Here is a 17,443-nt window from a genome sequence, read left to right on the forward strand (position 1 = left end):
TCAAGCTGCCAGTCTCCAAACGCTAGTCTTTGGAACCAGAGAACATGTCCTTAATACAATCACTCAGGTTATTTCCCATCAAGAGCAAGTTCCTCTTGTTTTTCCTACAGTACTTTGTATTCCAGAAGCATGTTATCCAAACAAACTTATATTTTACTGACTGTCTCCCTCCAAAGAGAAGAACCCTTGGCTTCCCAAGCTGAGAGTCACTGAGTTAGCCACAACTCCCTAACATGTTTAACTGTTTTGTAATTCAATAGGAAGCAGGGCTAAAAGAAGAGTAAAAAAGGAAAAGTACTCCTTACAATCAGAGAGGTAAAAAGATGGGCAAAAGTCACAGGGAGTAGATTCTGGTGGCTTAGGACTCTTGACTCTGTGACCTCCTCTTTCCATGGCTTTAGGCCATTATAGTTGAAGCTGATGGCTAAATAAGTTGAGATCACTGGGGAATTAAAGCTATATTATCCTTGATTTAGCATTCCCTGGTGGCTCAGACAGTAAAAGCGTCTGCCTACGATGAGGGAGACCCGGGTTTGATCCCTGGGTCGGGAAGATCCCCTGGAGAAGGAAATAGCAACCCACTGCAGTACTCTTGCCTGGAGAATCCCATGGACAGAGGAGCCTGGTGGGCTACAGTTCAGGGGGTCGCAAAGAGTCGGACACGACGGAGCAACTTCACTTTCTTTCACTTTCTATCCTTGATTTGCCAGAAAAAATCAGCAGCTGACCTTTTAAAACCCAATGATTGACTCTGCTCATCTTATGAAGAATTAATTCAACATATTGCTAAGTAAGCTATGGATTTACAGTTTTATGTTCAAAATAAAGCCAACCATAAAATTTCATTTTGCTTACTCAAGTTTTTTTTTTTGGGGGGGTAGGCGGGTGGTATCTGTATGTATAAAAACACACTAACATACATGTAGTCAATGTTTGTAAGATTGAAACAGGGCAAATACAATTTCCAGGTTTCCTCAGGTTATTTAATAATTTGGGGTTAATTAATAGATCTTTACTTTTCTACTCTTGTCAGCTCCTAAGAAGCTGTACTATAAATGATGGATTTGACTTTTTTTAAACTTTAATTTTCTTCTGCTTACAGTCTGTGAATACTAAAGCCAATCAGGAGGCATGCCCTCAGATAGGTAGGAGGACTTGAAAAGAGAAGTGTCTTTGAGATGAAATATTCTCTAACTAACACGAACCTAACTTAATGTGGAAAGCCTATTTCTATAGCTGTTTGAGGGCACACATGTGGCAAACTGAAGCAGATTACTACGAAGACCTGCTGTGGTACCGTGATACAGAACCAGCTGGCCACAGGGTTTGTATTTAGTTTACCAAATGCTAACATGCTTTAATGAATTAATATATCCGGCACACCAAAATGCTAGATGACATACTCAAAAATGTATCCAATCACTTTACTGAGAGGGTCTTCTGTGTGGATAAAATATAAGAAAGGTCTGAACTCATTAGATTTATGCGTGTTCTCGTGTTAGACCATGAAAATGAAAGTCGCTCAGTCATGTCCAAGTCTTTGCAACCCCATGGACTGCAGCCCACCAGGCTCCTCTGTCCATGGAATTCTCCAGGCCACAATACTGGAGTGGGTAGCTGTTCCCTTCTCCTGGGAATCTTCCCAAACCGGGGTCTCCAGCACTGCAGGCAGATTCTTTACCAGCTAAGCTACCAGGGAAGCCCATGTTAGTCCATGGGGATATTTTAAAGACAGAAAAGCAACTCTTCCCTCCTCACACTTTCTACACAGAATTAGTAGGAATTAGTAAGAATTAGTAAACACTTGAAGAATTTTTGCAATATTCATGATATACTTAATCTCACTATTGAAAGCATTACACTTTTAAGTATTCCAAGCTAAAAACAAGTATTCCTGTCATATGTGGGAAAGAGCAATGTCAAAGACATAGGGTGCTAATTAAAACCTGGAGGAATACCAGATACATTCTGCCAAGTGTCAGATCTCCAGGTCACCGATCAAAGGTGTAGTTTTATAACATGGAATGTTTTAAAGCATTCTGCCATCTTAGAAAATCATCTTTCATCCACTGCCTAATTGCATCCACCTCCCAATAATGTCTTTAAACTGCAGAGATCTGCAGAATGAAATGAATGCTACTACACAGATCAGAAGAAATAAAAGAGACCCTCGTACAATAAAAACATTTCCCTTGTTGTCATATCAATCTCGAAACACTTTCCACCTTACCTAGGTGTTCTTTAGAGGTCATTCATCCTAGTTTAAACCTGGCATGACCCTGCTTACCTTAAAAGACTGCAAGCTAAAACATGGTAATAGGATTTGTTATTAGCCTTCTAGAAATGAGGGCAGTTAATGTATAATTAGCTAGTTGGATTGCAGAAGGCAATGGCAACCCACTCCAGTACTCTTGCCTAGAAAATCCCATGGATGGATGAGCCTGGTAGGCTGCAGTCCATGGGGTCACTAAGAGTATGGCACGACTGAACGACTTCACTTTCACTTTTCACTTTCATGCATTGGAGAAGGAAATGGCAACCCACTCCTGTGTTCTTGCCTGGAGCATCCCAGGGACAGAGGAGCCTAGTGGGCTGCCATCTATGGGGTCACACAGAGTCGGACATGACTGAAGCGACTTAGCAGCAGCAGCTAGTTGGATATACTTAAAGTCATACTAAAACTCATTTTTAAATTACTAGGCAATAATTTAGTTTGTCTTTAATGTCGGAAAAGAACAAGATAACTTCATGAAATTATAAGATAAGTGGCCATGGATGGGGAAACATTTTACCTAGACACAGTGATCACAAGCAAACAAAGAGAAACCAAATCTACAAAGTCACAATCACTTTCTTTGCAGTTATAGCCCCAAAGAAAGAAGAACATGGCTGTGGCTGTATTTTAGGACCATAGCCTGGTTCATGTCCCACGAACCACAAAGCCTGGACTACTCCATGGTTCTAATGCTGACCGTCCGCGAATGAACGTGGTGTTTTTAATGAATTTCTGCTAAGTTGTTCAACCCAAGAAGGCCCCATTTTTCTGTGCATAGCTAATTAAATTCTTGGGCCACAGGCCAACACCAAATCTAAATATCTACAAGCAAACAAAGGAGGTGGATCATGAAGCTAGCACTGTAGAAACCATCAAATCCCAAACTCCAGCATATTTCTTTTTTGTCTGTTGCAGGTGACATCTCTCCCTTAGTCCGAGAAACTAAACTGTTCTACCTGGCCTCAGTCTAGGAGGCTCATCATGAAATCCAGCTGCTCCAAAAGCAGGATGACATTTGTGATTCCAACATGGATCAATACTGAGCTCTCAAGCCTGTTCAAACAGTAGTTGTTGGCGAGTCAATCATCCATGCAGACAGATAAATGTATCTCTTATCTCTACAACTACACTAAAATGTCTAGAAATAAACCAAGCAAAACTCTAAAGCAGCCTAAAGCATTATTGTAAGATACAGTTACCCTCAGGTACAATCTGAGTTGTTTGGAAAGATTCACAGACTACTTGATTGAAAACAGGGGTGTAATAACAATGTATGTCCAATATGCAAAGGCTTATATTCGCTTAGCAGCTTAAAGTCATTAAGTTATAGCACAGTTCTATCAAGTAAATTTATAACTTAAAATTTTTCTAAATGTCTAGTGAAAGAAGCATTGTTTCTTCTGCCTAATTCTAATCTCGGTCCCCGAAATACTCCTTTCATTGTAGTCAACTTCATTTGTCTGTTATTGACTTTCCAAATGACCCCAGGGGAAGTAATTTCCCAAATGTTGATTTTTCTCACCAGCAAAATAAGAGGAGTATCCAGTCCATTGGCTAGCAACCCTAAGGGTGAGAATAAAATTATAAACTGCCCAATTTTATAAGAAAACTATCTTCTACATTACTTGTTCACACTTAATCCACAAATAAGTAATTTATCAAGTCAGTCAAAAAATGAGTAAAAGGAAGGCTAGAGACTGAAACATAATTTGCGAGGGTCAGGTACGCACGGCCCAGAAGAGTGAGAGAGAAACTCAAGTTGTATAATGCAGTGAAGGTACCTGACCTTCCAGGAGTGTGGGATGAAAATACAATGATGGATAAAATATATTTTGGAGTAAAAAGGAAGACTGGAAAACAGAAGAAGAGCTAAGAAAGCTATCTATGGCTTAGTGAACTTTCCTTTCACCAGTCTTTAAAATTACAGTTGTTTTTGAAACTGAAATCCAGATTCCCTTGGCTGAATTGTAAGTTTCCCAAGCTTTTATCACTGCTAGCCTGCAAGAGCAGAAAGGGATGTAAAAAAAGGATGCTATCATACAGGAAGCCAAAATGAAATCAATCTTGTGACAGCATCTGCTACTTTCCTTTTGATGTTGCAAACAGTGACAACAATAACTCCAAACTCAACAGTAACTTCATATTGATGACAAGCAGCATCTTTATAAAATTAACCATATTACCCACTATAATTCGTTCTCTGGTAAGGTACATAAAATTTAAAATTACTAGGTGATTCAACTACAATTATACCAATTTTGAGCTTCTGAATGAACAAACTGCATGTAAACTTAGTAAAGGAAAAGCAGGAGGAGAACAGAGGCAGTACATCAAATGGGCTGCCAGAAATCAATTTTCTTTTGCAGGGTTGCATGTGGTAGTTAACGGTGGTAGAGGAATGAAGGACTAAATTTGCTACAAACATAAACACTGTTTATTATCAGGTAATGATGAGTATAAATCTGAAATTTCAACTAGGAACTGCCATTACAAAAAAAGTATGTATACATTTTGCAGAGTACATACCCGAGGCAAAGTTAATTGCAGGAAATTTTACAAGTACCTCCCTGCTCCTTACCATATTTTATAGTAGAGGTGCTGAAAGAAGTTTTGGTTACCAAGCTAAGCCTTTTGCTTTTCAGTTGAATATCCACGTTAACTTGCCAACATTCTCCTATTAATTGAACTAGAATAAGAATCACAACAGGAGACTCAGTGATTCAGAATTTACCGATTATGAACTAACCTTCGGCCAGAGGGTTTAGCAGTTTGTAATAAAAATTCAGTTCAGATCTCAAGATCAGATAAGTCTAAAAGAAACCTCAAGGTCACCTGAACCAATCCTTTCTACCAGTACTTTTATTATTAAATATATAAATTGTAGTTACCTGCTCCTAATAAGACTTTTCATAGAAGAAATGCTGAATTTTCTTGAGGAATAGTTTGGATTTGAGCAAAATGTCAAAACAATTCTCCCGTGATGAGTATCATTTTGACTGTACTCTAAAAATATTTTCTTCCTGGTTTCCTACACTTACCTATGTGTTCGTGTTCTTGTATTATGGAACACTTAAAGGTAACTCATACACATGTAATTGGGAAATCTAAATTTGCTTTGATCAATGTGGTTTAATTCTTGTTACTAAGTGCTTTGCAAAGTAATATAAGAACATATTCTAAAATTTTATAGATGTGATGAAACCTTAGTCATATTGGCCTTATGCTTGAAAGTCTATTATTAACCTCATATATTATGACTGTTGGTGGGAATCTAACATGGTACTATTTTGGAAAATAGTTCCTCAGATGGTTAAACAAAGTTACTATATCACCCTAGGTACACACCCAAGAGAAAGGAAAACATGTCCACAGAGACTATGGGTGGACAAATATTTATAGAGGCATTATTCATAATAGCTAAAGGGCATAAACAACTAAAATGTCTATCATCTGATAAATAAAAATGGTATCTGTGCTGTGGAATATTACTTGGCCATAAAAAGGAATGAAATACTGATACATGCTACAATATACATGAATCCTGAAAACAGTGCAAGAAGTGAAAAAGCCAGTCACAAAACACCACCTATTATATTAATATAATTCCATTTATAAGAAATGTCCAGAATAGGCAAATTCATACCAACAACAAGTAGGTTAATTGTTGCCTAGGGCTGGGGGAGGGGCTGGGAGATGAGGGGGTGATAGCTAAAGGGTACAGGACTGCCTTTTGAAGTGATGGAAATATTTTATGATAAAAATGCGGCAGTGGTGTAGTGAATAATTGTGAATATACTAAAAACTATCAAATTATACACTTTAAATGTGTGTATTTTACGTATGTGAGTTAAAGTTCAATAAAACAGTCATTTAAAAAAATCTGTTCTGAGATGTGAGAGGCTTGAGAATCAGCGAACCTCTTCCCCAAAGCTTCTCTGGTCAACAGTAAAAGAATTAGTCAAACTGAAGTCCAATTTACTTTACTGTAATTGGAACCAGCTTGCAATATTTAGTCATGTACATTTCTAAAATGTGAATGCAGTGTAAGACAACACATCATTACATCAGATATTCCAGGCAGCCTGCCACGGGACATTTTTACCAAAAAAACCATCTTGAAGGGAATTCATTTAATAAACCTCAGAGTATATGTTCTTTCCTGTTGCCTCATCTCCTTATAAGCTGCCATTTCCCCAAACTCTCATGTTAAACAGTACTGGGCATGGTTAAGTCACTTACTAATTCAACAAATATTTGAACCCTTACTGTACACGAGGTACTGCCTTAGGCACTTGTACCTATGTGCCTACACACACGAGACAAAGTCCCTGGTCTTGTGGAGCTTACAATCTGATAGGACAAGATGAACAATAAACAAATTTTAGGGTTTTTAAAATAGAGGGTGCTGCACTATGGAGGGATGTTATTTTAGATGAAGTGGCCAGGAAAGGAGGCTTCTCTAAGGGAGCATGTTTGAGATGAGAAAAGAAGGTGCCAACTACACAGAGATCAGGGAGGACAACTCCAGGCAGAGGAAATTATTTCTGAAAGAATTGGGAGGAGGGAAAAAGAAGGATTAACTGTGCTGCTGATGACCAACCTCTGTGGTTCTTATCACCAGGTCAATGCAAGGTGACTCGCAGATGGAGGCTGGAATAAGGGGTCTTGTGTACCTTCAGACCACCAGCAGGTCTCATAATAAGAGGCAGCCGTCTCTGCTTAACCCCTGCCTGATGTGATCTTTCCCTCTCTGCACCTCTCAGCAACTGTTTGCTGTCTGGACCATTCATTCTTATAAACACACTGGTGTGAGGCACTGTGCTAGGCATGCCAGGACTTAAAAGACCAATCGGACGGGTGCCCTGCCAGCCCTTAGGGTAGCAAATAATCCAGTAGCACAGACAATGTAGGGACAGACAACAAACATTAAGTAGAAAGCAAAAGCCACCGCCCCCCCCCCCCCCCCTGAAAAAAGAGCTGTAAAATTGAGCCATGTCCAGAGATTACTTCCAGCTGGAGCATCAGGGGATGCTGATGAAGTGGGGGCATGAGAACAGGGAGACTCTGGGAAGCCTGAGAATTTGGACATGTGGGGAGAACACACAGACTGATTTGTTGTATCCCTAATTAGCTTTAAGTATATTTTAAAATATTTTTAGCTCCCCAACCAAGTTACAAGCTCAGGGAAATAAGACCTGATACTCTCTCTCTGTGACCTCAATTTACGTGCAGATTCACTGTGAGCGATGTCAGTTTCAGCAATGAAGGTAAGGCTAAATGATTCTTTGCTTCATAACAAAGTTTTGATTTTTGAAACAGATGATCTCCCAAACCTCCTAATTACATCATTTCATTTCAAAGGGACATTCCTAAGAATTTTTCCAAAACTAAAAGGCATTACAGATAAACATGTATACAATGTGGTTCAGAATAAGACATATATGTTTCTGTTTGTATTTGTGAGTATCAGTATACCTTCATTTCAGAATCTTAAAGACTATTTCAAACTTTCACTGCTAAACCAAGTCTGTACTCATGAGAAAATATGTTTTTTCACTGATTAAACTTTCCCACCAGGCCTTCAAAATCCCTTCACATTCCCAACAAAACATCTTAAACCAGAGAAGAAAATCCAAACAACATTTTTTTAGGCATTGTCTCAACATCTCTAAAAAATATTCCATGGCCAAACTCACCATAGAGAGCTGTCCAAGTTTGATTAATTACATCTAGACACACAGTTCCTGACCTGAAACAGATGGAAAGAATGGCATTTAAAAAAAAATCAGGAAGTTAGTTGCATGTATCAGACAATTTTATCATCAGAAATATTTTTAATAGCTCATTGGGAAAAAAAACTCCAAAGAATCCCAACTGGTAAAAACACGATGAGGAGCGGAATATACACAAAGTCTTAAGCGTCTCTGCAGACTGAAAGGGAAAACCAGTAACTATACAATGGAGAAACCAAACAACACCATAACCAGGTGATGAGAATTAACACTGTAATCAGGGTAGACAGACTTGTGTGCCTCCAAATGGAATACCCTGAGGAGGATACAATCTTATCTTTCTGTTTTCTGGTCTTAAGAGCATACTCTGAACCTAATAAGGGAAAATCAGACAATCCCAAATTGAGGGATAGTCTATGACATAACTGGTCTTTATTCTTCCAAAATGTCAATTCTGTACAAATCTGAGGAATGGTTTCAGATGGAACTACTTTAAAGAAACATGAAAACTAAATGTAGTAGATGATACTAGACTGGATCCTTTAATGAATGAAAAAAGTGCTAAAAAGTACATTACCAGATATGGCAGTAGATGAAAAAGTACTGCATTAATATTCATATTCCTGAATCTTATGACTATACTGCAGTTACACAAGAGACATCCTTATTAGGATGACTGACAGTTTTAAAAGACAATGGGGCATGATACAGACACACACACACACATATACATACAACCTCTCAGAGTTCAGAATACCTCATATGTACACACATGTGTGTATACATGTAATATCAAAATTTAATGGAAGGAAGGAAGGAAGGAAAAACTGTGGAACAAACAGTATTCTAAATTGCCCTGAAGTACAAAATAGGAGGCACTTTTAGCACATTTTAAAATACCACTAAGAAAATTTTGGAAAGAAAGGGGTAATTGTGATTGATTAATTGTTTGCTTTACTCTCAAGAACTGAGAAATACTTCAGGGCTGAAAATAATACACTCTGTACACTGAAGACCAATCTCTGGACTGTGTCTGTACAAAGAGACGGAGGTGTGGAACAGCACAAATGTTAGCTGGATATCAAGGGAAATGAAGGTCTCGTTCATGACAATGGGAAAACCCAAGTAGTTCAATAGCAGACTTTGAACTAAGCGGTTTAGAATTTCGTATTCTTGGATTCTGTAGTGTCATTGACCTTTCTTACCGTCCTATCTGTTGATAAAATCCAAAAAGATAATTGAGACTTTTTACAATACATAAACTCTAATCAAGAGCAGTTGCTGCTAAGATTTAAACATTTTAAAATACTTACGCTTCATCAATGTTGGGATGGAAAATTTTATTCATGAATCCTGTAAAAAGAGATGTTAATTAGCAGCACAAAGTATCCAGAGAACAATTAAAGTATTTCAGTATTGGAAATAATTTCAGTATTAGGATAACTCATTACTTCCAATCTTAGATCTTTGCTTACTGATTAGACTATATTCTCCTGACAGTGTCAATTACTTAAAATATATCAGCGTTCTATTAGTCAAATGGGCAAACTTTGAGAGCAATGAAGCTTCTAATAGTCATTAGATTATTAGAATAATCTAATGAAGCTTCTAATAATCATTAAAAGAATTACTTTCTGAGTTATGATGGTACTTGGCAAGAAAATTTGTAGTATTAAATGGTTTATAACTAGTGCCATGATAAAAGTTAAGAAAGCTACTCTGATTTTCCTCCCCCAAAGTTTTATTGTTCAATTTCTAAATGTGGAGGTTCTGCATTTGAACTTCTCCTTCTGAAGCTCAGTTACTGGCATCATTGTGCTACACTCTGTGCGGAACATGAATGAAGCTGTTGAAACACTGAGGGAGTACCGCTTCCAAACCACAAAGGATTTCATAAAAACAGTGACCAAAATATTTCCTTTAACTTTAGTCTACTCATTCCAGGAAACCCAGTTTTGATTAAAATTGGGGCAACCAAGAAATTGGGCAAGGTGTTTAAAAAAATTCTGTAAGATGGCTATATTTGTCGGGGATTCAAGCTTTCTGATTTATTCCTAGAAAAACAAGTAGGTATAGACTTTTAAACAAACGTATTGGTATTTAACTTCTGAAAAGAAATTATTTTCTAACACAAAACCTGTGATTTCATCAATTTGTATACAAGCAAATGACAGTCTTCTAAAGCAGAGATCCACTGTCAAAGCTGTCATTTTGTCATCTTTACCGCCTAACTTCCTTTTAAGACTTCCTTATTCAGTTCCCTAGTTTCAATAAATTGAAGTTCCTTATTAAGGTGAGCATCACCACATCCCAATCCCACCCTCCCTCACCCCCATAGCTCACATTCACCTCTTTCATTCATTCAAAATATATTTGTTCAACATCTGTGTATCAGGCACTGTGCTTATTTAGGGTACAAAACCAAATAAAGACAGTACACTATTCTTGAGGAGGTCATGAGACAGGAGCAATGGGACAGGAGACACGAAAAATAATTGCAAGATGCACAAAGAGGCGGCAGGGAAGCATGCATGAGGAGAGGAAGGTTTCAGGAAAGAGGCAGACAAGTGGCATCAAAGGAGGATTCTCAAGGATGAGGAGCGACAGAGGTCAGCTCCAAAAATCTAAGAAATTTCTCTAGACTCAGAAAATGAGGATTAGATTGTATGAAGTCCCAGGCATTCCAACCCTTACTTGCTCAAGCCACTCCAAGTACTAATCATGGTTCCGATTTTTGTTCTTTAATCTTTGGTGTTAAAATAGCTTAATGCTTTATCTACCTACTATTAAGAAAGTCCATGCAATCTTTAAATTACTATGATGCAAAAGGATTTGTGCCAATTACTATGCCATATTAATTTTTCATTAAAGATGTCTCAAAGTCTAGATTCACAAGGTATGTGTTTATAAGGAGATTACAGTAAGCCAATGGAAACATTCATGCCTTAATGTTAAGAGAAGAAAAGGCAGGAGAGAAATTCTACCTAAACCTAGAAAAACACTAATACATGTATTCAACAAGACCCGTGAGGATACCTGTTGCTGTGATGTTTATAAAAACCAAGAACTAAGTTCAACCCCATCACCAAGGGGCTGGGGAGATGTTGCACATCCTTGTACTGGGAGTCCTGTACAGCTGAGGTGGTGAACTAGGTCAGTATGTATCAATTAGGACAGAGCCAAGGCTGAGGGGAAACAAAAAAACTGCAGGATGATATATATATGCATCATGACACCATTCAGATAAATGAAAACAAAGCAACACTGCATATTCTCCGTAGTAACAACAACAGAAAACTCTACTGGACCAGCATATACCACATTTACAATAGTGATTATTTTAGTGAGGGTGCAGGGTCAAGGTCATGGTGGGAATGGGGAACAGTGACTAAGGATGAATTTAATTTATAGAATTATACTCCTTTAAAAAAGATGGTGCTTGCTTTGGCAGCACATATACTAAAAAGAGATAATGTGCTTACATATTATTTGCTTTTTTTCTAAAGTGTGCACACAGATAAAAAAGCTGGAAACAAAAATGTACAAATATTAACAGTGCTTCATTCTCAGTGGTGAGGATATTTTCTCCACAAGTTCTAGTGAGGTGGACGCACCCAGAGCTTGTTGCACAGAGTAAGTCAGAAAGAGGAAAACAAATACCATATATTAAGACATATATATGAAATCTAGAAAAGTGGTACTGATGAACCTATTAGTGGGGCAGGGATAGACACACAGACATAGACAACAGACTTGTGGGCAGAGCAGAGGACAGAAGAGGGTGGGACAAACTGCGAGAGTAAAACAGCTAGCTAATGACAAACTAGAGGGTGTGGGGTGGGATGGGGAGTGGGAAGGAGACTCCTGAGGGAGGGGACATATGTACACTTCTGGCTAACTCCTGCTGTTGTATGGCAGAAACCAACACAACACCATAAGCAATTATCTTCCAATTAAAACTAAAAACAAAAAACAAAAAAACAAACAAACCACCTCCACCTCTGTACCAGAATCGGGACCGCAGCAATGCAAATGGGCTAGAAGGAATGAACCTTCAGAAAACGAAATAGAGTATCACCATTTAATTCAGGAACCCCACTCCTGGCTTATACCCAGACAAAACTATTAATTCAAAAAGACACAAGCTCCCCCAGGTTCACAGCAGCACTATTCCCAACAGTCAAGACATGCCGACAACCTAAATGTCCACCGACAGATGAAGCAATAAAGATGCAGTGTATATACAACGGAATACTGCTCAGCCATAAAAAAGAACAAAACAATGCCATATGTAGCAACATGGATGCAACTCGAGATTATCATATTAAGTGAGGTAAGGCAGAAAGAGAAAGACAAATATATACCACATGATATCCCTTATATGTGGAATCCAAAATATGAACAAATGAGTCCATCTATGAAGCAGAAACAGAATCATGGATGTAGAGAGCAAATGGGTGGTTGCCAAAGAGAGGCTGGGCTTAGCAGATGTAAGCTTTTATACACAGGATGGATAGCAAATTATATTCAATATCCTATGATAAGCCACAATGGAAAAGAACATTAAAAAAAGAAAAGATGTATAACTGAATCACTTGGTATAGTAGAAATTAATACCACTTTGTAAATTAACTATATTTCCATAATAAAAAGAATGAAGCTTCAATAATGTGATGTCACAGGGGACCTCAAAAGTATAAGCCAAGGAAACAGCCATGGTGAAACAAGCCTGAAATGTTTATCCAAACTGTCTCTGAAAGAATAAGGTGACTGACTCCTTGTACAAGGTCTGGAGATTACATTTGGCATCAATACACTTTCCACACTGTTTTCAATTAAATCTAGATTTTGGCTTGGTTGAGTCCAAAACTACATAAAAAAGAGAGCCAAAAAGGGCTCAGTAAACATATTCTTTAGTAACAAATGGGTTGGAGCCCAGTCCCCATTGTCCCTGCTGAACCCCATCTAGCTGTGAGGTGGAGAGCAGAACCTGCCTGGAAGGGTCAAAATGCTAATCGGGGCTTGGCTTCTAGTCCCAACTCTGCCTTTTAACTGCAGGCCTTGATCAGGTCACTACATTTCTGTGGGCCTGTTTCTTTACCTGCAAAGAGAGAAAGCTGGACGACATGATCTCCAAACCCCCTACTCTTATTCTGTTTGTAAAAGGATGATCAGTTCTAAAATCTAGGATTTAATAACAATGGCCAGAGCTCTGAGAACAGAGAACTTAAGGAGAAATGGCCAATGGTTAAGTCCATTAAGGAAATTAACTCTGTGAGGGCACATTTTAGGTACAGAAGTATTCTGGAGAATGTAATACAAAGCTGCTAACATGCTAAAATACCACAAAGAGATACAAAAATCTGCTGACTATTCCAAAGTAGGCAGAAATGGAGTTTATAACCTTGCCACTGAGAAACAAGCACAGCCAGACCAATTCTACCAAAAAAACAATTTCCACAGTACAGTCATCTCTTCCTACACCAGTTTTTTTCTATTGTTAGAAAAATTACCCAATGCAAATAAATGGAAAGGGCTATGTGTGTGTGTCTATATATACACACACACACACATTATATATATATACACACGTCCTTTACATTTGTTCTTGGACAAGCTGTGGGAAGAATTTCTGGCAAAGCTATTTACATTCTGGATAATGATGGCAACAGTGGAACTTCTGCACAAGGAGGGGAGGAGACGGATAAAGAATAAGCTAGGAATTCAGGGAAGGAACGTTCTCAGGACTGAGCGTGTTTGCCCTGGCACGTTTTCCTTCCTTTTGGCAAAGCTATCACCACCCTAATGAATTTGTCTGCAACAACAGAATTTTCCCAACACTTGTTTCCATTCGACCAGGAACTATTTTGAAGATATTTTAAGAGAACATGTTTTGAAAACTGCTTTTATGGAAACATGACAAGTGGAAGCAGCAAGTCATTTTTAATCCACATAAGATTTTATTCACTACCAGACATGTTCTAATGGTACATTTCAGTGATTTGTTCAGATAAAATTCAGAACTTGTTCCAATTTTTTGGACAGTTATTCTCTGGTATGGCTCAAGCACTTATAAAAAGGGGGACAACAGGTACAAACATTTAGCTGGACAGCTTACCCCCTCTGTCCTCTATCATTTATCAGAAGGAAATCAGGAGATTTGTAATTCTGGAGGAGGAATCCAAACCATGCTAAGCTGATGCAAAACTACATATCTTAGAAAATAAAAGCACAGATTATTAAAATAGGAAAATATGCCATGCTTTTGCTTGTTTCACTCACTCCAACACTCAACTGCTCTAGAGTAACAAATCTCTTGACCCACAGGCAAATAAGCAGAGAAAGTAAATAATACCATGCCGAGTCATGCTGAAAACTGTTTTTTTGTTTTTGTTTTTTTTAAATTTCAGACTGTTTCTGTATCTAATCCCAGGAGGGGATCTGTACAAAGTGTACACACTTTTGAATAACTGATACTGGATCAATATATAAATAAATAAAGGAGGCAGAAATTAACCATACTTTCCATCTTTGTTCCTTTTATTCGTGGGGATATTTTTAGTGATCAAATTTGTGGATAGAATGAAATACCAAGGGCCAATCACCTATCCAGAAATTGCATCCAGAATAATCTTGAAGAAATGAGAGGTCAAACAAGGTGACTCATGAAACAAGGTAAATCCACCCTAAGGTATAGGTATATGGGTGAAATGCACGAAAGGCAGAAATGAGAACTTTATCCTAGAGAAGAAATGAACCTGGACTTCAGATGGTTGGGGCAGCTGTGGCTGATACAGTTTAATTATAAGCTTATGAATCTCTGTGAGAAAGTATTAAATTACTCTGGTGTTCCATCTTCAGGACAAATACCCATATAAAGTAGACCATTCAGAATAAAAATGATCAATTCTCTATTTTTAAAGTAGATAGAATTATTTTAAATATATTTATTAAAGATTAAATCCTATCTTCCCTAGCAGTGTCTCAGACTATAAATTTTTAAGGGCAATAACTTGGGTCTTCATTCCTAGCGTGCAGGAGGTGACTGGAATTAGGATGCTCCAGCTGCAAAAGGGGGGTGGATGCTGCCAGCTTCACGGCGACAGCTCTGCTGCCAGCTTTGTGCACCAGTGCATCCTCAGATAGATTGTTCATCTTACCTCCGATAGCCAGGCCCAGCCCGTGGCAGCCTGCACCCGGGCAGAAGTCTCTTCCGAGAGCTGAGCCTTTCCTACTCAGGAGAGATGGACCTGGGCCGGTCTCTTCTTGGGTGAGGAACCAAGCAAGGAGCTCACTCACTGCCCTGTGTCATGGGAGCTTCTGCACTGATCTTGTGTGTGTTCAGGAGATCTAAACTCAACAAGGGGTCCTCTTTCCTGTTTCTTCCTTTCTCTCTGACAATAGGAATCTGAGGAATGGGCTGGATGGATAAGAAAAGTTTATTTATAACTAAGAAAAGGTGAAGTGTTATCCTTCAACAGTACAACTCTTCTACCAGCCTAGCAGATTACCAAAACCTACTCTCTGGCAGTTCCGTTTTTTGGAAGATCGCCTTCTCTTGCCTGTCTCCACAGTTTATCTTTCACTCTCCTGGTCACTCATATAACCACACTGACTCAATCAGGCAGGATTTATTTTCACGGTCAGAGACAGAGAAGTAAGAGCAGAACACCCTGGACGTGAAATTTCGAGACTTAATTTCAAGTCTTTGCCACTAACTATACAAAGTTGGGGTTAAAAAATCAGGCTCCAGTCAGGCTGCCTAAGTTCCACTTAGACGTACTGAATCTCTTAGCTTTTCTGTCTCCTTGTTCATAAAGCTGGGTTAAGTAATGGTATCCACACATCACAGGCCTGTCACCAAGATTTAATGAATATATGCAGAGCATGTGACCAGTAACTGGCACACAGTAAGTACTCAGTAATGTTACTATTAGCTGATAGAGTTCAGGCACATAATTTCACATCACTTTCCTCATCCTAAAAAGGAAAATATCTGCCCCAATATAACCTTCTCTTAATCCTTCAGGAATTGTCAAGCGCATTAGAAGGTATTTTGATTATGGGATATTAGTTTTTTTTTTTAATAACCCTATCACACTGGAAATGGAAAATACAGCTACTCTAACATTTATTATTAAAAAGACTGTTCTGATTGCATTGGCATATGGAAAATACACTGGAATGGAAGCTAGAAGGCAGACTCTGCAACTAGTCAGCAGTTCTGTATCTCTGCCTTCCTAGGTCTCATTTTTATCATCTTTCAAATAAGGGAACTGGATGGTATAAAACACCAAAGTTCCTTCTAGGAATATGGTTTTCACCAACCATGGTATTCACAAGAATATGAACAAAATCTTCAACTGCATGAACAAGTTTTTCCAAGGGAACTAAGATATTATTTAGTTTTTAAAGTTTTAAATGAATTTCACTTAACTAAAGAAAAATGAAGCTAAGAATATATGTTTTCATTAGACCACCAGTCCTAAAGGGAAAGTGAATTTTATGCCCAGAAAACGTCAGAATAACTAATCAGCTCTAAAGCTAGAGGTTATCTACTATAGTTAAAGTAGGAGCTAACCTAAACAGTGAGTGAGGTAGGATTTCTATGCAGCAAATGGAAAGACTGTATAATCATAAACTGCCAAAAGTAGAATTAAAACTGACATCAGCCAGCTTCAGGAAGGAAACGGGTGAATCTTCTCACAGAAGCAAGCATGAATAAAAGCAAAGCTACCCCTCAGAGGTGATATGGGGAAGGGAAATGAAACTGACTGCTATTCTCACTCTGGCTTTACAGCAAGATGAAGCTAAGTGGACTTAGCTATTACAAACTGTGAACAACAGGTTTTTCAACGAAAGGGCCAATTTGGCAACTGACTTCTTCCATCACTGAGAACTTCAGCACTTGGCCCCCAAGTTTCTCCCCCATCAACTCCTGTCATTTTTAGTGACATAACTGCCTCTACAGACCATCCTCTTCACCCTAGCCTTTCAGGTATCTCAGCTTCTCCTCAATGATCTTTCCTCAGTTCTATCTCATTCACACTCCCAGGACATGCTTTTGAAATCTGTCATCTCTACAGACGGCTTCACTTTCAAAATCACAAATTCAGACATCCCCTCTCCGATGACAGTCTCCTATCCTTGTCAAAGTGCTTCCCACCCCCATGAACAATTCTTTGGCCTGTGAGCTCTAATCCACTGGCCCTCCCCCTTTTCTGCCTGTGTACGTGCGCTCATGCACACACGCTCAGTCGTCTCCGACTCTTTGCAACCCTATGGATTGTAGCCTTCTTCCCACCTACCACCCTACTTTCACTCCTTCTCCATACTAAGTCTAAGAGCTATCACCATCATCATTCTCTAGCACTCTATTAATTCCCTGCCCTCTCCCCTCCAAAATGCCCATCTGCAACGGAAGGACACCAATCAT

The 17,443-nt window shown here is 38.6% G+C and overlaps 1 protein-coding gene across 3 annotated transcripts in view; it reads right to left on the bottom strand.

The window, feature by feature from the left end:
• UBE2H (ubiquitin conjugating enzyme E2 H) overlaps positions 1 to 17,443 on the bottom strand; it is a 100,143-nt gene that overhangs the window by 16,835 nt on the left and 65,865 nt on the right. For 2 of the 3 annotated variants that reach the window (XM_068972326.1, XM_068972328.1), the window contains 2 exons: positions 9,321 to 9,360; positions 7,972 to 8,024 (listed from right to left, as the gene is read on the bottom strand). The exons of the other annotated variant lie outside the window; for it this stretch is intronic. In XM_068972326.1, coding sequence (XP_068828427.1) covers positions 7,972 to 8,024; positions 9,321 to 9,360 — 93 coding nt within the window. The remainder of the gene's footprint in view (positions 1 to 7,971; positions 8,025 to 9,320; positions 9,361 to 17,443) is intronic. 3 annotated transcript variants of the gene reach the window in all.

Source organism: Capricornis sumatraensis, chromosome 5 (assembly GCF_032405125.1).
Source record: "Capricornis sumatraensis isolate serow.1 chromosome 5, serow.2, whole genome shotgun sequence".
NCBI lineage: Eukaryota > Metazoa > Chordata > Mammalia > Artiodactyla > Bovidae > Capricornis > Capricornis sumatraensis.